The 22,044-nt window shown below is 38.3% G+C and overlaps 1 protein-coding gene across 2 annotated transcripts; it reads right to left on the reverse strand.

Moving 5' to 3' along the window:
- Window positions 1–273: 273 nt before the first annotated feature.
- exoc3 (exocyst complex component 3) lies at window positions 274–21,983 on the reverse strand. Of its 2 annotated transcripts, XM_054754852.1 has the most exons (16): window positions 21,821–21,983; window positions 21,004–21,185; window positions 17,882–18,101; window positions 17,628–17,800; window positions 15,556–15,768; window positions 15,183–15,361; window positions 13,170–13,286; window positions 10,634–10,748; window positions 9,271–9,396; window positions 8,988–9,088; window positions 6,799–6,909; window positions 5,587–5,728; window positions 5,255–5,377; window positions 4,306–4,467; window positions 2,053–2,174; window positions 285–916 (listed from the first exon to the last, which is right to left on the reverse strand). In XM_054754852.1, the coding sequence occupies exons 2-16, from the start codon at window positions 21,145–21,147 to the stop codon at window positions 721–723; spliced, it is 2,244 nt and encodes a 747-aa protein (XP_054610827.1). In that variant the 5' UTR covers window positions 21,148–21,185; window positions 21,821–21,983; the 3' UTR covers window positions 285–720. The 2 variants fall into 2 exon arrangements, with proteins under 2 accessions (XP_054610836.1, XP_054610827.1); XM_054754861.1 differs by lacking the exon at window positions 15,556–15,768 and having other exon boundaries at window positions 274–916.
- Window positions 21,984–22,044: the final 61 nt, after the last annotated feature.

Below are 22,044 nucleotides of genomic sequence, written 5' to 3' on the forward strand. Positions count from 1 at the left end.
ACTTCGTGCCGAATCTCCTTCCTCTTTTCTGCCGTGACCGTGCGCTCAGTGATATGAGGCGTTCAGAGCACTCGTAATTGTGAGCTTTAGACGCTAATTGGTTTTCATTTTTACTCATGTACCCCCATGACAGTTGGCGTGCCCCACTTTGCGAGCCTAGGCCTTAAACTATATATATATATATAGTTAATTTAGAACATTTCTATGCTTTAAAATGGTTAACTTAGGCCAAGAATACATAACATTTGCTTAAATATGCATAGGCCGTAGTCAACCACAAAACTGCAATCATTTATTAATTTTTGAAGCGAGGGACGATTGTATATTTAAGAAGTGAAGAAATGTATTAGTAATATCTTTGATACAGACGGTGTAGGATCTAATAAGCTCTGCTTCTTCCTACTCCTTTTCAGACATGCTGCACTGTGTAACTGTAAACATGAGATGTACTTCACTGCAACCTTGTATGCATGTTACTACTGTAAAACCGTTGCCATTACCAAACAGCGTTTAGTACTTTTTCAATGAAAAGGACTGTTAAAGCAGTCATTTTCACAGCACTTTGTGTTTTAAAGTTGGAGTGATTCACAAATATGGAATGTTTATATGGGACATTGGTGAAAAAGTCAAATTTGAGCTACAGCACAAACAAAAAGAAAAAAAAAGTGGAGGTCATCGTCCAAATCCTGTATGGTGCTTGAAATTTGAATTGAATGATGTTTATTTGAGAAGCTTGGCAGTTGCCATGGAGGTCATGGTCGTCATGGAGATGGAGGGAACTGCGATGTCTTTGAAGATGGGCTGGGAGACACCGCCGTAGGATACTTTGTTCTCGCTGAGAGTTCCGATGATCATCGTGCGCATTTCCCGACTGGCATCACCGCGCACCGCCAGCAGCGCCTGGATGTGCTCCTCCCTGTGGATACGGTACATCATTAACGTTCACTACATGAGGAATTCATGTTCTCTGATTATTTCGGATAGGGGTGTCCAAACTTTTTCCAGCGGTGGCAACATACTGAAAAATCAAAAGGATGCAATGGTCACTTTGATATTTTGTAAAGCAAGTAATACATATTTCAAGAAAAAAAATAATCACAGTTTTGTGATATACTGTAGGTGAAAAAGCTTATTGTTAGTATGAACTTCTTTCTTTGTTCTTCTTTGGTGTTCCATTTCATGCTGTTGTTTTAAGAAAAATCCTCTCTTCTTAAAAAATCTTTGTAAATTTTCTTTTCATAATATTATGACTTTATTCCAATATATTATAACTTTTTCCCCAACCTAATTTTCCAAAAATGACAACTTCATTTTGTTTCTCATAATATTACGACTTTTTCTACAAAGTATTTTTTCTTTAATATTTAAACTCTATGATACTAAAATTATTTTCCCTTATAATATTACAAGTTTATTCTAATTTTTTACTTTTTTCTCATTAGAATACAACTTTTCTATCTTAAAATCTTATTGTCATAATATTAATATATTCTAATACTTCAAAATATACATTTTCCAACTATTTCAACTTTCTTTCTGTCAATTTTCTTCTCATACTTATGACTTTATGCTTATAACATTCTAACTTTTTCACAAACTAATTTATTTGTTGTTTTGTTCCTCATATTACAACTTAAATAAAAAAAAAACTTTAATATTTTGACTTTATGCTACAAAAATGCCATTTTTCCTCATAATATTATGACGTTATTCTCGACACGACTCTCATTATGACTTTTTCTCATTTGATTACAGCTTTTTGTAATGATAATTTGACTTTTTTTTATTACAGCTGATTAATACATTTTTGCTCTTGTTGTTTTTTTTATTTTAGCAGGCCGCACTTTGGACACTGACACACTTTTGTTACTAATAAAAACCAGGTGTACCGTCAGAATAATTTTTTTATGTTTTGGTTGATATTCCATCTCTCTCTGTTAAAATACCCTGACCATACATTTCTGGACTTTTCAAGAATTTGTAAGGTGGTAACCTAAAAAAAAAAAAAAAAACATCAGCAAGGGATTTTTCCAAGCGTTTGGTGTGGTGTACCTGATATCAGGGTATTTGGAAACCAATGTAGTGACCTCCAGGAAAAGCAGAGTCGGGTCAGTCAGCTTGAAAACTTCAGCAATGGCCACAATGGCACCGCAGAGACGATCCGTGTCTTCTCCCTACAAGACAATGACATGAGTCATTCATCAAGTCTTTGACATGTAGAAATATATAAGTGCTATAAGCAGTAGGGGTGTGTGGATCTCTCCAAATATCAATAGTATTCATTACAGCTGAATCATGAATCGATGATTAAATAACACCAGGTACATTTGGAAGGGCCTGAAAACCATCTCAGGCCACCAGGAATCAAATTTCCAGGCAGCTGGAGATAAAAAGTGGACAGATAAACTTAACACCTACTTCTGCAGGTTTGAGGAGACATCTGCCCCTCCCCAAGCTGTGTCAGCCCCGCAGCAGCCCCCCTCCTTTGATCTCCCAGCACTCTACCCAAGCCTCCCTCTCCACAGTGCTCAGCTCATTGTTACCTACACCCCTAAATAATTCACCCAACACCCCATTGACTCTCCAAGACACACAGCCACCCCGCTTGTCCTTCTCACCCCCCCAGGTAGGGTTTCAGCTGAGGAGGATAAAGACCAGGAAGGCTGCAGGACCGGATGGCTTTACCTCCAGGTCCTGCTCTGAAGAGCTAAGTGGGATCATTGGACACTTATTCAACCTGAGCCTGAAACTGGGGAGGGTTCCACGCCTCTGAAAGACGTCCTGCGTAGTACCTGTACCAAACACCCCACACTCCAAGGGCCCTAGCTGCTACAGGCCGGTGGCTCTAACATCCCACCTCATAAAGGCCCTGGAGCGGCTGGTCCTTGCCCACCCGTGCCCCCTGGTGAGCTCGTCCATGGACCCGCTGAAGTTTGCGTACCAGCCTGGCATCGGAGTGGATGACGCTATCATCTTCCTCCTCCATCGAGCCCTGGCCCACCTGGAGTCACCTGGAATCTCTGTTAGGGTCCTCTTCCTGGACCTGAGCAATGCTTTCAACACCATAAGGCCGGACATTCTGAGGGACAAGCTGGAATGTTCAGGGGAGGACCATCACCTCACATACTGGATTGTGGACTACCCCACCAACCGCCCACAGTATGTGAGGACCCGGGACTGTGTGTCAGAGACTGTTCTCTGCAGTGTAGGGGCCCCCCAGGGAACAGTGCTGGCATCGTTCCTCTTTACCCTCTACACTGCTGACGTTTCCCAAATGTCACCCTCCTGCCACCTACAGAAGTTCTCTGACAACTCTGCCATTGTTGGACTCATCACTGATGGGGACGACCAGTCGTACAGAGAAGTTATTCAGGACTTTGTGGACTGGTGCCAGCGAAACTACCTCCTGATATATGCCAACAAGACCAAGGAACTGGTTGTGGATTCCATAGAACAAACGGCATGAACTGAGTGAGCCCTTTTGTTAGTCATACAATATAATGTAGTAGAAATATTGTAAAATATTGTCATTCATTAATTTTCTATGCCGCTTAATCCTCACTAGGGTCGTGGGGGTATGCTGGAACCTATCCCAGCTCACTTTGGGTGAGAGGTGGTCGCCAGTCAGTTGCAGGGCACATACAGTGGTGTGAAAAAGTGTTTGCCGCCTTCCTGACCTCTGATTTTTTGTCATATTTAAATGTTTCAGATCATCAAACAAATTTAAATATTAGTCAATGACAGCTCAACTGAACAAAAAATACAGTTTTTAAATGAACATTTGTATTATACAGGGGGAAAAAAAAATCTAACCGACATGGCTATTTGGGGGCTTGTGTCAATGTGACCATGACTGAAGACATAGTGATCAAATTTATCTTATTATGTAATGTGTAAAACTATGTCAGGAACAACATCAAATGAAAAGCATTAAAAATGAATACAGACCCAACATCCACCAGTATGAACCTGGAGTTTGTTTATCAGAGAGATGCACTGCACAAATATGCACATTAGCACTCAATAATGTCATCAAACTTTACCTTTGTGTATGCATTCCCACATAGTATCAGCATTTGGGACCAAATATGAGGTGAATGAAAACGGGGAAAAATACAGTATAATAGTCTGTGCAGCGTGAGAGAAAGTTAGATGGTGTGTTTAAGGACCGTCGAACACAGTGGGACAAGCCGCCATTCTCATTAAACATGCAAAAACTGGGGGATTTCTATGTTTGCAGTATGGACCTGACCTAATGAGCAAACACTAAAAGCATGACTGGGTCACAGTAACATGAGTACTCACAGCAGCCAGTTTTCTGAAGAGGAACTTGAACTGATCGGCTTCTTTGATCATCCTTTCAGCCCCATCCCTCCTCTCATCAGCATTCCGAAAGGTGATCCTCTTCTGAATCACTGCTTTTATGTAGTCCACCACAACTCTGCGCAAGGCTTCACTCGTCATCTCCTGCACACCATTGGCAAGGTACAGAATGCATAAGAGATTGCTTTCAAAAAAAGATAACGCACGCCCTGTCAGTGCGGACACGCTGGAAGGACTTGGCTTCCGGACCCGCGGGTTGCAGATTTGACAACTTCTGCAGACCAAAAAATAATGTAGTACAGTTCTGAGCAGTACAGACAGTCTTTTAATGGTATGTTTACTTAAATGCATAAGAATGATTTTGAACATTATTTTGAACACTGCAATTTCTGTAATGTTTTACTTCCAAATGTCAGAAAAAGAAAAATTTATTTTATGGTGATAAGAAATGTCTGAGAGCCAGATGTGCAGTCATCAAAAGAGCCACATACGGCTTCCGATATAGGTTCCCTACCCCTGCACTAAGGGTAGGTGTACCCCACTTTCGGAACCTATGTTTTACCGGCTATGCCACTGCAGTATATAATACTTTTTCCAGTATTTCCACCTCCATTTCCTAAACTTCGTCCTCATTGTCTTCCCACCAGCCGTGATTCCGAATGACAGCGGCCAGCATGACAATGCAATCAAGCCTCTTTTAATATGGGTGCCACATTCATGAGTTACTTTGCATTGACCTTCTATGGTGAAGTGGAGGCATGGAAAGGGCGTGACTTGAGGTGGAGTTGCATACGCACATTTCTACTCAATGTGAACGCTATGTTTTTTTTTATATCATGCTTAAAAGAAATATAAATATATTAATAATACCGATATATCGCCCAGCTCTACCTAAAATACGAATAAACAGCGACAAAGATCCCTTTCTTACCTGGTTGAAAGGCTTCTTGATCTTGTTGAAGTCATTAAAGTAGTCCTCCACTGTCACACAGATGGTGTCCACTGCATGAGAGCCTAACAGCCACTTTCTAGTCAGCAGCTCGCTGAGATGATGCTAGTATTGACAGATAAACACATTGATGTTAGCTAGGTAAGTGAAAGGTGTTATTTTACAACCTAGAACAATATTTGATATGAAAGCATTTGGAGATTGATATGCAGTATTGGAATTGCGCTCCTAACGCCACAATTAGGATGACTGTCAAAGACTGTTAAAAAATAGATTTGTAAAGTATTACATGAATAAAAGTGACACTTTCTTACCTCAAGGTCCAGGAAGACTTCATCTAACAGGAACTGACATCCCTCCTTGGCTACCTCATTGAGGGTCCTCTCTATGGCAACGTCACTATCAGTGGCCTCAGACGACTGAGAGTACTTCCTCTTCAGACTGTTGATGGACTCTCTGGACAACACATGGGACATACAACAAGTACAGTAGTATTAACTTCACATGCCAGAAAATTATTGAAAAAAGAGAAGAACAGAGCCTTGAAGGTTAAGTGAAGGATCGTGTCTACTTGGTAAACAACTACTGTGCAGCCCAGTCTTTGGGAGTCATGGTGCCAAGGAGAAGCCAGCGCTGGAAAAGCCTCTTCCTGTTTGGGAACACTTGGTCTTCCCGGTGAAATACATAAACAACGACAAGTGGATAAGATGAAAGCAGAGTGCCTCCATTGTTCAGTGGAGATGGAAGCTGGAACTATTAATACTACACTTCAACTAATAAAAAACTTCACTTTACCACAAATAAAATACTCATTTACACTCTTAAAACTCACACTGTTGCAGATGACCTAGCTGTAGCGTCACTCTAAACCCAAGAGAGACAAAAATGACAAGTAGAAAGAAGGTGACAGCTATGGAGGCTTTAGCCTTGCTTCAGAGAAAATGGTTGCAGTTCGAGTTTGCATGTGTAATTGCAGAGAAGTTATGTTGTGTCAATTCAATCAAACACTCAATCACTATAGTTTTCATTTAGTGTCCTGATGTGTTTTTTACCTATTCCACCAATTTTTTTTTAGATCTTTTTAATGATAATCCAAATTATATACAAACAGTCAAAATGACTGCTATGGTCATTCTAGTAGTTGCAGAATTCTGGTAGACCGAGTGTTAATGTGCAAAACATCAAAACGGCCCCACATGCTTCTATTTTTATGTATACGACCCTTGCTGGAAAAGGTTTGGATTTGATATTTATTTTTTAATCATTTTTATTCAAGAATTGTATTTATTGGAGAATTATCTACTATCAGTTAGCATCTTTTTCTTTTATTAAAAAAACAAAAAACAAAAACAATGCTGATGTTTTGCATTTTGTTCCCTAATTGTAACCAAAATAAACCAAACCGTGGCCTTAAAAGTGATGAACTATAATGATGCCGCATCCCTACTGTTAACTGTTGAATATAAGCAATATTTGAAATGCAAACAATTCAAGACAACATGTTACCTAGTAAGACACATACTTACTTGAATGTCTGGCAGTTGTTTATGATGGCTATCATGTATTGCACGTAACACTGAGGCAGCTTTCGATCTCGCAGGTGTTCCTCTTTGTAGGCCATGGCCTCTTCTTTGTACCTGCACATAGCGCAGACAACTCTTAGCATCACAAAGAAAACAATACATATGAAAATGTTCTTCTCCTCAACATTGTCATTCAGAGTCGCCCATACATATATTTATTTGTGGCCGTACGCCAGGAATAAATTTGGATCAGGCATTCAGAAACACATTATACTGTACTGGGACTGTCTGTGAATGGAGCTTGTTGTTACAACTCTGCATATTGTAATTATGCTTCTTAACACACTTGGAGCTCCTGGTCTGCCAGAGAATAAGAAGATGTAACAGGAGAGATCAGTGTTTGTTGCTATATTTAGCAAGTATTTCGACTCCTCTAGATACTCTTTCAAAAAAAATGACCAGCAACATATCTCGTAACTATTTCTTCTGTTATTGGACACTTCTGGAGATATGAACACATGTATTGCTCTTCTCAACGAGCATCAGGTACTGCTGTGGGCCCCCTCTAGACATGAAATAACACCACTTGAGTTACCTTTACACTCGTATTACACAAGAAAAGTGAGGTCATTGGTTCAGAGTTGAGTTTTAGCTTGGTGTGGGCTATGGCCCCAACAGTAAATGTAGAATGACTGTCTTACTGCGCTCAACCTCAGCAGCAATGGCACGCTGCGAGAGGCCTTGCTTATGCAGCTCGACAATCCGACCACGTTCAAAAAGAGAAAGCTTCTTAGCTTTAGCAATCGGGAGGGCATGACGGTGTGAATGCCTGATAGAAAATGAATATTTGGAGCAGATTTTGGCTTTTATAGCCTGTGGTCTTAAACTTTTGATCAGGTGATAAACAATCTATTTCATTTTGTTTGTTTTGTTTAAATTACAAGTTCCAAATGTTTGTCTCAATCCCCCCTTCTTGCTTTTTGCATATTGTAGCTCTACTTAAAACCTCATTAAGATCCAAATGTGCATAATGCCAATTCTAGCAATTTTTCAAATGGTCTTAAGATTTTGAGCAGGTCTGTATTTTGAAAAAGCATGATACAAGTGGCAAGGGATTACTGTCTCTTGCTACTTCGCGCTTCGAACAACGCGACTTCACTCAATCACGTTTTTTCACAAAGCAATTAATAAATGGTCGCTGTTTCGTGATTGAATACGGCCTATTATTAGTAAAAAAATGCATATTTAAGCAAGTTGTACTTATTCTTGGCCTAAATTAAGCATTTTCAAGCATGAAAATCACTAAATGAACTAACTAAATGAACTGAAATACAAATACAAGGCAGAAGAAGTATTCTAATTGTGAATGTAGTATTCTACATTGGCCATTAGGTGTCAGTAATTGTTCGGTGAGACAAGGGCCAGACGTGATCGCCAGAAAAGGCACTTATTGCAAGTGTAAATGATCTCACAACAGGCAATAATAATAATAGCATAATCATTCTAATAATAACAAGGGCTACTATTGGGGCCATAACCAATGCCAAGCTAAAACTCAACTTTGAACCTCCAAAGTCACTTCCTGTCCTCTACACACATCCGCCCGCCATTAAGGTCTGCTGGGGAACCCATTTACTGTGGCACACACGAACAGGAGTTTTGTTTACATCCTAAAGGGCTTATTTTCTCTTAGTATGTCTACTATATTGGATAATACAAGTGCAAAGCCATTTAAAGCTGCCATTACAATACACTGATGAGACAATAGCCACTGCGGGAAGTACGCTGTCCAGAAAAAAAATCAAGGAATTGCTAACATGTGAGTATATGATATCTTATTTATGTCTAATATGTCTTATTTTCTCTGATTATATCCACTATATTGGGTAATACAAATGTAAAGATGACTATATGGGTGTTCTCTCATGCCTAGAGGGCTCAAATAGTGTTAAAAACGTATTAAGAAGATCGTAAACAAGATTTCTATGCCATAACTACAAAAATATTCCATTAATTAATATTAAATCCTACGTTGCGGAAATTCACTTATCGCGGTCAAGTGTGGAACCAATTAACCACCATAAATGAGGGATGACTGTATTTGTTTGGCTTTTCATGTTTTTTGCTTACTTTTTTGTTCGTTTTTCTGCGTTTGTACAGTAAACGATTGATGGTGACATTGGGAAAATTACCGAATGAGGAAGGAGTTCATCTGTTTCAGGCACAGTTTGAGAACCTGCTCTTTGAAGTCTCCATCGATCTGTGCAGCCACTTGCAGGTTCTGTTCGAACATCTTATGAGATGTAGTGATGACACAAAGAAAATAAATTAGGCCCCAGAATATTAAGACATATACTGTAAATGTCATAACTTGGTAAAGAAAATTGGTAAATAGCTGTAGCTTAATTGGAAGTTTGAGAACAAACTATTGTGAAAAGTATTGTAATAGTAACACTGTGTAACAATGTGTGGTACCTGGAAGACAATGGCAGGTAGTGTGGTTTGGTAGTATCCATCCTGGTCTGCTTCGGGCTCAGTTTCTTTCTGCCAGTCCTTCTTGTCTGTTTCCAGGGCTTTTCTCAGCCAGCCGGTAATATTAGACTGGAGACATGGATAACACATACGGCATTTGACATTAGTGTACATTTTCACATTACAGGACCAGTTAAAACCTTGAACACAGCTTGTCGTTTGAGCGTGAGGTACTGTGTTTTGACTTGATACTGTAAGAAAGGAGGGTAGATACACACGGAATAAGAAAAATTGCATACATATTTGAATCATGCCAACAGTTGTAATGCAGGGGGTCCAAAGTGTGGCCCAGGGGCCATTTGTGGCCCGTGGCTGTTTTTTTTATTGGCCCACGGCACATTTTAAAAATACAATTTAACAAGAAAAAAAACAAACAAAACAACAACAAAAATCCCAGCAAAACCGGAAAAATCAGCAGTAATTTTACAAAATATTAATATATAAAAAAAGTAAAAGTAACAAGAAAAAGTGCAAATTTTACAAGAATAAAAGTAATTTTAGTTATAAATTATATATATATATATAAAATTATATATTATGCATACATTAAAAAAATTTTAATGTTGCAATTTTATGAGAATCAAAACAACAAAACGGTAACTTTTCGAAAATTTGATTGGGAGAAAAAGTTATAATATTATGGAAATGTTACAAGAAGAAAATATACAAGAAAAAAGTTGAAATAGCTGGGGGAAAAAACCCTTAACAACTGCAGAAATTAAAAAAAAGACAGCTGTAATTTTACGAGAATAAAGTCCAAATATTATGAAAAAAAAGTTGTATACTAACGAGAAAATAAATGAGGAAAAATTATGTCATTTTACTAGCATACAGTTTAATATGAATTCCTTATTTTTTTAAGTTGCAATATTATGAGAAACAAAAAAAAACAAAATAAAACTAATTTTTAGAATTAGGTTGGGGAAAAGTTATAATGAGAATTTAGTCAGGATGTTATGAGAATAAAGCCACAATTTTACAAAAATAAAATTTACATAAATTATTTAAGAGAGTTTAATTATCTGGAAAGAAACAGCAGCAAAAATGCCAAAAAAAGAGAGCAAAGTTCATACAAATAATAGGCTTTCACCCATATCACCAAGTTGAAATGAAATATAAATAACTGAAATATATGGAAATATATCTAACTTCTTTGCATATCTAAATGTGTTAGTTTACAAAAGATCAAAGTGGCCCTTGCATCCTTTCATTTTTCATTATGTGGCCCTTGCTGGAATAAGTTTGGACACCCCTGGTGTATTGGAATAAATGGTATGATCGTGGTGAAAGGGCATGTGGTGCTTACGGTGAAAGTCTGAACATATTTGCTGAGGAGGTCATCAACCACGTCCTGGGGTAGTAGCGACTCCAGCTGGTTGCTGCTCTCGGAAATAAGCTCCGGATGGCCCATCATCTCCACACTTGGAAATACACACACAGGCAGACGCTCACACCACCATTCCTACAGGGAACTACTGCTTTTAGAATTTAAGTGGCTGCCTGTTCCAGATGGTGTGCAGTAATAAATTACTATTTCAAGAAGCTTTATTCTCAAAGAAACGGGAATTTTGTCTCTTTTAAGGGAGCTGGATCTTTTGGCTTGTCTCCCTAAAAAGAGCCGGTTCTTTCAGCTCCCAAACAGCTCCTCAGATTTTTTTGTTGCTTAAATTGATTTCATATCAAAATACGTGTAAAATGAATTGCTAATGCTAAAATACAATAATATCAAGTGTTTTTTTTATGTTTATATGATATTTTATATGATCAACATGAAACAGATGACAACAAAAAACTAATTATGAAACACAAAAACAAAGAGCCATCTCAATTAGACAAAAAAGTCCAATCTGATTGTGTGTACTCTTTGCACATTTCCTACTATTTACAGTAAAACAACACATCCATCCATTTTCTATACCAACACAACATCAACAAAACATTACACCACCATATATAAATGAAAATGTTCAAAACTAAAAGAAAAAGCAGCGCAGAGGTAACAGTTGGTGCTAGTCTTTACTGAAGATTGGCATTCAGAAACACAAGGTTTTGTTTCCTGCTGCTGATTTTCCTCACCTTTCCATCTTGCTTGTGTGTGTAACCTCTTACTTCCCCCTTCTGCACACACACACACGCCGCCGCACATTTTCACCAATCAAATGCTGCTTCACAAAAAAAAGACTGCTTGTTCACTTCAAAGAGCCCTGAGAGCTGTTTCGATCGTAAATGAGAAAGTGTTATATTCTAGTCAGCAGAGAGACTTGTTTTTTCTTGAAAGGAGAATGCTGTTGATTCCTCTCATTATGGTGACAGTATTATGTAGTTAAACTTTATTTGTTTTATTTTACACTAAGACCCCAACTAACGAACACAATTGGTTCCAGACGACCGTTCTTATGTCAAATCGTTCTTAAGTAGGGGAAAAGGTAATATTACCAATGATATAGGTACTACATGTACGTGTATACATATACAGTATATGTGTATGTATGTAAATATGAGTTTGGATGCAGTAGTAATATTAAACGAGGATAATTAATGAAAAAAAAAACAACAATAAAAATGCTATAATAATACGTAATGATAAATGTATTTACCTTTGAAGAGGAGTCGCCGAGCATACGTCGTTGTGGAGGAGTTGGAGGAGGAGATATTGAAAAAAAGGACAAGTCGTCGTCGTTAGACTCTTCTAAAAGAGGTAGTGTTCTATGGGTGGTGTAGAATTAAGCAGGCCTATTAACTCTTCATAAACTTTAATCACACGCTCTGTCCGGGTTGTACAATTTAGCTTTCCATTTAGCTTTACACTGTATCTCCCCAGCATCTAACTCTTCCTCTGTTGGTCTCATTAGCGCTAAGGCTGCATTAGCAGTGTCACAGTGCCCTCTACTGGTCAAGCATGTACAGTAGCAGTATAAATACTGATTGAGCGACTACAAGGCAAAATAAAATAAAATATAGACCAGTCGGCTTGTGTTCGTATCCGCGAGTGTTTGCTAGTCGGGTGTTCGTAAGTTGGGGACCTAGTGTATTTATTATGTTCTATATAGCACTAGTGCAAGTTTTATTTATTTAAATTGTTTTTTTTAAATATTTATTTTGATTTTATTTTTAAATAAAAAAACTTTAAATTTTTTTATTATTTTATTTTGCATTGTTTGTATTTTTGTATTGTATTTTTTATTTTTTTAGATTCAGTGCTCTCTGCTCGCCTTCGCACAAATACAGCTTGTGTAGCTCGTCGTTACAACTCTGTACAGCAGATGGCATCGTAACATCGTAAAGTCAGTGACACTTCAGCTCGCTACAGGAAGGTGCTCTTCAATTTGCAACTGATAGCCCATAACTAGCTTGACAACAATGTGCAAATGGACAGACATCAAACATAATGACAATCTTACTGACAAAACTAAACAGCACATCACATTAACAGGTTAAAAGTTAACCCACAACTATGAACTTACATTCACACACACAACTTTAACTGTTATTTATAAGTGCCACAAGTTATGCTGGGCGGCAACTCCCTTAAACACTTAAATATCATCGTCCGTACATGCTATGAGGCGCATGCATGCACGTCTATTGCTGCACAGAATGAAACCAGTGTCACACATTTTTTATGACACAACCCATAAAGCTCCATTTTACCCATCCACACATAAACACAGAGTTTTGCGTCACAGCCAATTATGCAAATTAGACAGTGACATCAACTACTTTGTGAATTATTTTTGAGTTTTTCTCTTGGCTTTCTGTTATGACACTTTGTGAAATGTAGCTGTGGAGGAGCGTTCACATGCACTGCTACACATGTGCATGTGTGCGTGATTGTGCATTACCTCTTATATGTATTTAGAACCCAGGTTAACAAGGATACTATCTCATTAGCCTCCAAGTCCTCAAAGGCTAGTTCTTTGACACGAGTGGATACAGCATTGTGGTAGAGGCTGAAAAACCTAAAAAGACACATAAATGAACATACAGTATCAATATCACCTGTATGTGTTCATAACAGAACATTTTGGCAAAATGTGTCGTGGTCAAGGTTTAATTGTTTCAAACATGCTCAATAAGTTACACTAAGGAACATCTTGTACCATTCAACATGTCCGAAAAGGAGTAGAAAGAAACAGAGCCTATTTATTAAGCAATTACTGATAAATTGTTCACTTCCTGTGTTTCAATGTCACTATTTTCAACTATAGAGAGAGAAAAGAGCTAATAGAGAATGTGTAAAAATAGATATATAACTTATGCAGTGATCAAGGAAAAGAAAAGAAAGAAAACACAGGAAAATGTTGAAAAGAAAAAATGAATAAATTCAAGTGAATAACAGTAGATACCAGTATACACACCGGTGTATACGTCACACGCGTCCACGACATAAAGTAGCATATTGTGGCACGCACGACTCTGTGAGGACCAGGCAGCTCTTTATTTGACAGAAGCCAATCATGAGCTATGAATAAACTCACGACGAGCTTGTCAACCCATTGGAAATTGCAGGAGGTCATTGCTCAATATAACAGTCTGACTTACGGTTTCATCTTACAAACAACACTAAACTCATCACACAGCAAATAACAGTCAAACGTTATACCTCAGAAATATAGAAACATGTATCGATACAAGTTTTTCTTTATTTTTAAGTCACATTAGGACAGGTTTCGATATTTGTATACAGTGTTCCCTCGTTTATTGTGAGGGACATGTTCCCAAAATAGCCCGCAAAATCCGCAAAGCAGTCAACTTTATTTGTTTACAATTATTGCATGTTTTAAGGCTGTAAAACCCCATACCATACACATTCTCTCTTGTTTGAATTATAATGTTCAATCTACTAGGTTGGACACAAGAAATTATTAAGTGACTCACGCGTATTCATTCATCTGACCGTGCCTTGTCCTGGCACCATTCGGCTGTAGTCTTTTTGTATCTTTGTTTACATATAACATATTGCTCCTGTTGTCGTCCTTGAACTACTACTCCTTGAACCGAAGATTCATGTCGCCGGTTAGCTTCTTCTTCTTCTCTTTCTCTTTTATTGACAAATTAATGAAGAAAAAATACATAAATGAAATAAAGTAAAAAACAGTTAAACGTAAATTAAAAACTTTAAATAAATGGAAAATAAATTAAAAAATAAATTAAATTAAAAAAATTAATTAAATAATACAATAAAGTAAAATAACACATTAAAAAAATAATACCATCAATTACGTAAAGTGATTAAAGATACGTGACTATATAAGCAAATAGGAATAAGTTTGTTTGTTATAGTTTGGTTATTGGGTTTTTTTTGTATGTCTTCTCAATTGTTTTGTGTAAATTTCTATTTTTCTAAGTGTTGCAAAGTGTTTTATTTCTTTTTGTTAATCCATCCATCCATCCATTTTCCTCTGCTTATCCGGGTCCGGGTCGTGGGCCTTTTTGCTAATTAAATAAAGAAAAATAAATTGAATAAAGTGAATAGCAGTAGATAAATTAAGAATAAATAATAATAAATAAATAACAAAATAATAAATTCAATAAATAATACATTTGGAGATCAGGAAGACCTGGGTTCGAATCTCCGCTTGGACATTTCTGTGTGGAGTTTGCATGTTCTCTCCGTGCGCCACAATATGCCACTTCATGATGTACACTGGTGTGGCTTATATAGAACTAATCTGGATTTTTCCCTCTAAATTTAGTGGGTGCCGATTACACACCGGAAATTACGGTAAATGAGAATAAATACAAGCTATACAGTACATAGAAAATAAAATTTAAAAACTTGCCAATTCCAGCTCGTCTTGCCAATTACAAGCAGTGCTTGCTAGTAAGAGTTGAAGAAATCATTCATGCATTACCTGTTGAAGGTGTTGTAATGTGGAGGGAAGCACTGAACCATAAGGTTCTTGACAACAATGAGGTCATCTAGAACATATTTCCTAGTTATCTCCAGAAGACGAACGAGCCACATTTTATCAGCTTCTCTTGTCACCGCCTGGGTGCTTTCAATGCGGGTACTGACCGTACCCTCCAACACCTGCAGGATACACAAGACAATACAGAACTCTTTAACAATACTTTAGGATATCGATTCAGGATTAGATTCAAAGAAGTCCTACCTAAGTATGCCACTAATGAGGATACAATGAAATAATCTTATTGGACTGCACAGAGTGCCAAAGCATACTTGACAGAAAAATCATGAAGAGAAAAGAACATCAGTCTTCTAACCTCAAACATTCTGTCTTTCCATCTTTTGGGTCGTCCAGGTGGGATAAACCCTGTCTGCTTTTTACGGTCTACCATACGCCGATCAATCTTCTCCTCGCGCTCGATGATACGAACCACTGACACCAGCATGGTGGGGTCGCGGCGTACCGTCACCATTGCCCTCTGCAGAACCATCCATAACTGTTTGGCAAGCTCGTCTGACAAACCCTGAACCTAGAAGAGAAGAACTACTTGAGAAGAACTTACTTTTTTTTGCGACAACGTCCCTGCAGTTATTAGATAGAACTTGTAACTAGTATTACACAATATAGTAGACATAATAAGAGAACATAAGACATCCATCCATCGATCCATTTTCTATGCCACTTCTCCTCATTAGGGTCGCAGGGGTATGCTGGAGCCTATCCCAGCTGACTTCGGGCGACAGGCGGGGGACACCCTGGACTGGTTGCCAGCCAATTGCAGGGCACATATAGACAAACAACCATTCAAACTCACATTCATACCTATGGACAATTTAGAGTCGCCAATTAACCTAACATGCATGTTTTTGGAATGTGGGAGGAAACCGGAGTACCCGGAGAAAAAACATAAGACATATACGACATAAATAAGACATAATATTGACACACATGTTGCACTGGGATAGGTCCTTGTTGTTGTTCCTTTTTTTAACTTCTGGTTTCTGTACAGTACTTCCTGCCGTGGCTATTGTCTCATCAATGTAACATTACTGACACCCATTGACCTGTGTAGAATTCTACATATCATCATATGTCCGTGAATGCATCTTCTGAATGCTTTATATTTGTATTTTAGTTCATTTAGGAATTTTTATGCTTGAAAATGCTTAATTCAGGCAACGAAATATGAAAAATTTGCTTAAATATCCTTTTTTTTTTTTTTTTTTACTAATAATAAGCAGTCTTCAACCACGAAACAGCATGAGTTATTGATGAATATATTTTAGAAAAACTGTGCCAGGGTGAAGCCACAAAAGTGGCGATGCATGACAGTATTTCATGTTATGTGGACATAGACACATTTAGATGGGGGTGGGAGAAACACGGGCTTGTCGTTTCTGTGTCGACAAGCAAAACCACTGTTTGATGAAAACGATGACGTTACTGACCCGTCGCTACCTCGTCTCCGTCACGTGATCAGAAGTGAGCTTGACTTAATATCACAACATAATATCATAATATCTGAATATTTCGACTGATATGACTCACCCCAGTTGACATTCTCCTGATATTTTGTTGTCTTATTCTCCAAAATGATTAGCATAAGTAATTCCACTTTGCCGTAATTGCCTTGGAAAGTGGAAGACGATGGACTTGCGCGCATGCGTTCTTTCTTCTTCTATAGTTTGGTGTGTCACATGGTTCTGTCTGTGTGTCTGTTTACAGGGCTACATATAGATGCGCCTTGTGTCTTACATCGTTTTTACCTAGTGAACCGTTCCCGCCTGGATGCAACTACTTACTAATCTGGCACAGCGTGGACAGTACCGTAATCCCCCACCATTGAAGCAAAATGGGTTTTTCTGCCTAAATTAAGCATTTTCAAGCATAAAATCTGAATGAAATTCAAATATAAGGCGTACAGAAGAGCATTCAGTGATATGAGCATATGTGATATGTAGTATTCTACATTGGTCACTAGGTGGCAGTAATGTTACATTGATGAGACAATAGTCACTGCAGGAAGTATTGTACAGAAACTGCAAAAAAGGAACCCACCCAATGCTAACGTGTGTGAGTCTATATTATGTGTTGTTTTATTTTTATGTCTATGTTTTATTTTGTCTATATTGGGCAATAGGAGTGTGAAAGTGACTATGGGGGTGTTATTTCATGTTTATTTATTTACAGAGAGCTCTAGTAATGTAAAAAATGTTATTTACAAGGTCGTAAACAGGTTACCTATGCTCTAACTATAAAAATATTCCATTTATAAATAAGGAATCCTACTTTGCGGAAGTTTGGACACGAACACGTGGTTAATGTCTTACAGTTTGAATATACAAGCGTTGCAAGGATCTTCTCTTCTCCACTTGCATTCAAACTTACATCTTCAAAGTAGATGGAGATGAGATGCATGTCACTGGTGTTCTTGCTGTCCATACGGTATTGCTCGTACATGAGGTCGTCTCGAGAACTCTCCAGTTCCATCAGCTTCCTGTGGGCCTGAAGCAGCTCCGCCTGCTCTATCAGCTGCTGGGTCTCGGCCACAATCTCTGGGACTGTGACAGGAGATGTGGAGATATTATCTTCAAGTATAATGTTTTTGGGTAAGAGTGTGGGAATGGGACTCAATCAACCACCTGAGAAAATGTTTTTAAGGTTTTCCACTGCAGATGCCAGCTGACTATGTTGGACCACAGCATCTTTGACATCTTTCAGGTTCTCTATGGTGTTGATGCTCTGCCTCCAGTCTTTGCTCACGTCAGTCAGCGAGGTCTGGATGTCCTTCACATCCAGTAGGGCGCTGTGCAGCTGTGTTAGCCCAGTGCGAACTCCATCCAGCTGAGACTGGATGGCTGCCTGAAGGACATTTACAAACAACCTTCAGTAGTGTTTCCTCTACTTTCACTCTACTAGCTATAGCACCACATCACAACACAAGTAATTTAAAAATATATATTTTATTTAAATATTATATATTTCATGTAGAATGGGCCTATACATTGTTACATGTTTATGTCTTTACGCTTGCTTCACTGATGATGGTTTTTCATTAAGTGTTGAAGTTTTGCACTTTGTTTGACGGTCCTTGAATGCACAAAAGTTGTGTGCTGTGAGACGCAAAAGTGAAACATATACAGTCCTCCCTCGCTCCATTGCAGTTAGAACATCGCTCCCTCACTCTATCACGGTTTTTAAAGAATTATTAAATGATCACTGTTGACTAAGGCCTATTATTAGTCCAAAAATGCATATTTAAGCAAATGTTATGCATAAAATGTTCTAAATAAATTAAAATACGTTTAAATACAAGACATTGATGAACTGTCCACATTGGCCACGAGGTGTCACTAGTAACACGCACCAGATGATCGCCAACCACAGGCTTTTATAATTTCATAATTATTTATCTCACAATAGGCACAATAACAACATCATAATAATAACAGTCATTATCATCATCACAATAGTAACAACACAGACTGTAGCTAAAACTGAACTCTGAATCCCCCGACATTACTTCCTGTACACGTCCAGCAGACATTTATTGAAACAAATGAGCATGAGTCTTATTTATATCTAAATACTTATTTTCTCTGGTTATATCTACCATATTGGGTGATAGGAGTGTAAAGGTGACAAACAGTCGTTTTTTCCGTAATTTCCGCAATATAGGATTCAACGTTAAAAAATAAAATACTGAGATTGGCTGGCGACCAGTCCAGGGTGTACCCCGCCTCTCGCCCGAAGTTAGCTGGGATAGGCTCCAGCATACCCGCGACCCTAGTGAGGACAAGCGGCATAGAAGATGGATGGATGGGGGGGATAAATAAAATAATTTTCATAGTTAGAGCATAGAAACTGGTTTATGACTTCCTAAATGTGGTTTTTAACATTAAGGTCAAAATCCATGTCGAGTTGCAAGTCTTTTATGATCTTGTCAAGTCAAGCCAAAAGTCATCAAAAATGTGACTTGAATCTGACTCGAGCTTACCATCTTGTTTTTTTTTTTTTTTCCTGAGGTAGTTCTGGCAGAGCCTGGACTTATGGTTTGGGTCTTGCTGTAGGATGAACCCCTGAGCAAGTCATCACATACCAGGGGGTATTGCAAGCCACTGCAGAATACTGTAGTAGCTGTTTTGGTTTAGGGTACTTCTCATTCTGTGCAAGTCACCAGCCCTGGATCTAGCAAAAGAACCTAAAACCATCACACTCTCTTCTCCATGTTTAACAGTTGATGCCACACACCGTGGAACCATCCTTTCGCCTGTTGTACAGCGTACAAAGATTCTACGTCACGAACCGAAGACTTAAAATTTTTATTCATTTGTCCGTAATACCTTCTTCCCGACTTCAATAGTCCAATGGCGGTATTTCATGGCCCAGACAAGCCTCAATGTCTTATTCTGACATCTTGGCAATGGATTTCCTGCTGCAACTCGTCTTGTCAAACTTGCAGCTCCAAGTCTTCTCTTCACAGCTGAAACTGAGACTTGCTTACTATGACCACTATGAGGCTGTGCTTGAAGATGTTTTCCTGTGAGCTGCCTATCACGGAAGCTGTTAACTTGTCCTCTGATTCAGTTGTGGCTTTGGGTCGGCCAGATTTCCTCTTATCAAGTGTTTTTCCTAGTTTCTGAGTGCCTTTTGATGGTGAAGGTAACTGTACCCAATGACAACTTGACTTTCTTTGCAATTTCTCTGTAGGAAAAACCTAAATTTTAAGTGTTAAGATCGTTTCTATTGTAAATTGCCTTTTCTTGTTGTCAATTTTTGTTGTAACGCACTACTTTCTGTACAACACTGTTCATCTGATGCTCAAGAATGTATGGTACCACAGTGTGTTCCAACACTGCCTTTATGTAGACAAAAGAGGTGGTAAGTACTTCAGAAAAGTTGGAACACCTGTAGGAATTAGCAGCACCAACTGTCAAGGCTTGATCAACCTCTATTGCTGCAGAACGGCTTTAAATTGTAGCATCATCTGGTGGAAATTTAAAATAGTTTAAACTAAAAATCCTGTAGACAGCCATCCCTCGCCACTTTGCAGTCCGAAAATCGCCTCGTGTCTTTGCAGTGATTCCGTAGCCTGCGCATAAGCGCAGAAAATATTCAATTTATTAATACTGAATGCTACTTTGCGGAAATTCACTTATCTTACCAATTAACCATGATAAACGAGGGACAACTGTAGTCCAAATTGAAAGTTGCTATAGTTTAGTTTAAGATAAATGTGGGTCAAAAACAGCATATCAATGGTTTTCAATGGGACATTATCGTCATGAGGATCAGTCGCTTTTTGTGTAGTGTTGCCCTTTTAGGCTAATTTAAGGTACAATAATTGAGATGTCAACTGTAAAATAATGTATAAATTAAAATTCTCTGGTAAATCTCACCTTTATTTAAATAAATTTAGATGAGAATTAAAAACAGAATGGTGCAAATGTCCCCAGAATTCCTTAAGTATTAATAAGTGTGAGACGAGAAGGGGTTCTCGAGCAGAATCTAATCCAATAATACAACAGTCACTTTTTTTTGTTGCAAATGTTGATCTGAAATCAGAGGAGAATGTCAACGTCAACCTGGCAGAAGGGTTTTATAGGGGGAGGAGCGAGCTGTATCAAAAACAGACATTTCTATGGGTAAAAAGCAGGTATCTACTGTATATGGATGTTCCTGAATAGCACAACAGATGAATGAAGCCTTAAATCATGTTGTATATATTAAAGGACATCCGTTACACTGATGCTGAACTCGTCACCTTCAGCCTTGCTTCAACGGAGGCTTTTTTTCTGGCCTCTCTTCTTCTGTACTGCTCCACTTTGTCCAGCTGGTCTGATCTCTGCAGCATTCCTGCAACACGCTGGACGGCTGTGGCAACCGCCTCACGGCTGGTCTCCTCCATTCCGGTGCTCAGGAATGCACAGGCTTCATGCAAACACACTGAGAGGGAAACCAAAAGTGGCATGTTGTTATCAAGTCAATTCCTTTAACATTGCATGAGTATGTATGTATGTATGTATGTATGTATGTATGTATGTATGTGTGTATATATATATATATATATATATATATATATATATATATGCTTTGTTGCATGCATCGATACACACATATATCTGCATGAGACATAGATAATTTATTTCCATTTGAGACATTACTGAAGCAAAAACAAAACACTTTACTGAAAAAAAAATAAGGAAATGCAAATACCGATGTAAGTGGCGATTCGTACATATTTGATATTACATTCCAGTGACGACAATTGATGACAATTTAATAACACTTCAGATAGTTAGCAATTCGGACTGTAAGTGTTGTCGACACTCACTTGACATATAGACCATTGTTGACTTAAGAGACGGTTTGTGAGGCACGATCAAATAAACTGTAAACACCGAAAGTGAACGTTGTTGTATATCTTCGACATGTCTTTCGCGTTAAATCGCTGTAGAGTGTTGTAAGCACAGTGACGTTGTGAAATATCAAAGAAGCTGCTAAGCTAACAAGCAAGGTGGTAAAAAGACGAAACACCGCGCGTAAAAGACAGCTAGGAATGCACAATCCCAAAATCTTACATCGTGGTCTGAATAATCCAATGCTGCGGCACACATAAATGGCATATCTTCGAATATAGCATGAATATCACTTAAACTAGATGGTTATTGACAGATATGTTGTTTTGCTGTTGTTACTTCCCTCTTTGGCCCCGCCCAGTTTTGGCATTGTTTTCCGGCTTCATTTTCTTCTTCTGTGGTAGGGTATTGCCGCTGACGTCCTTTCTGTATTACTGCCGCCATCT

The sequence above is a fragment of the Dunckerocampus dactyliophorus genome, chromosome 2 (genome assembly GCF_027744805.1).
Source record: "Dunckerocampus dactyliophorus isolate RoL2022-P2 chromosome 2, RoL_Ddac_1.1, whole genome shotgun sequence".
Taxonomy (NCBI): domain Eukaryota; kingdom Metazoa; phylum Chordata; class Actinopteri; order Syngnathiformes; family Syngnathidae; genus Dunckerocampus; species Dunckerocampus dactyliophorus.

What these genes read in the sequence shown, in the direction of transcription:
- exoc3 (XM_054754852.1), bottom strand. Translation starts at nt 21,147, where the DNA reads ATGGAGGAGACCAGCCGTGAGGCGGTTGCCACAGCCGTCCAGCGTGTT. An exon ending in CCTTAAAAACATTTTCTCAG is followed by an intron (nt 17,801 to 17,881) that starts GTGGTTGATTGA and finishes CTCCTGTCACAG; the next exon opens with TCCCAGAGATTGTGGCCGAG. An exon ending in GGAAAGACAGAATGTTTGAG is followed by an intron (nt 15,362 to 15,555) that starts GTTAGAAGACTG and finishes TGTATCCTGCAG; the next exon opens with GTGTTGGAGGGTACGGTCAG.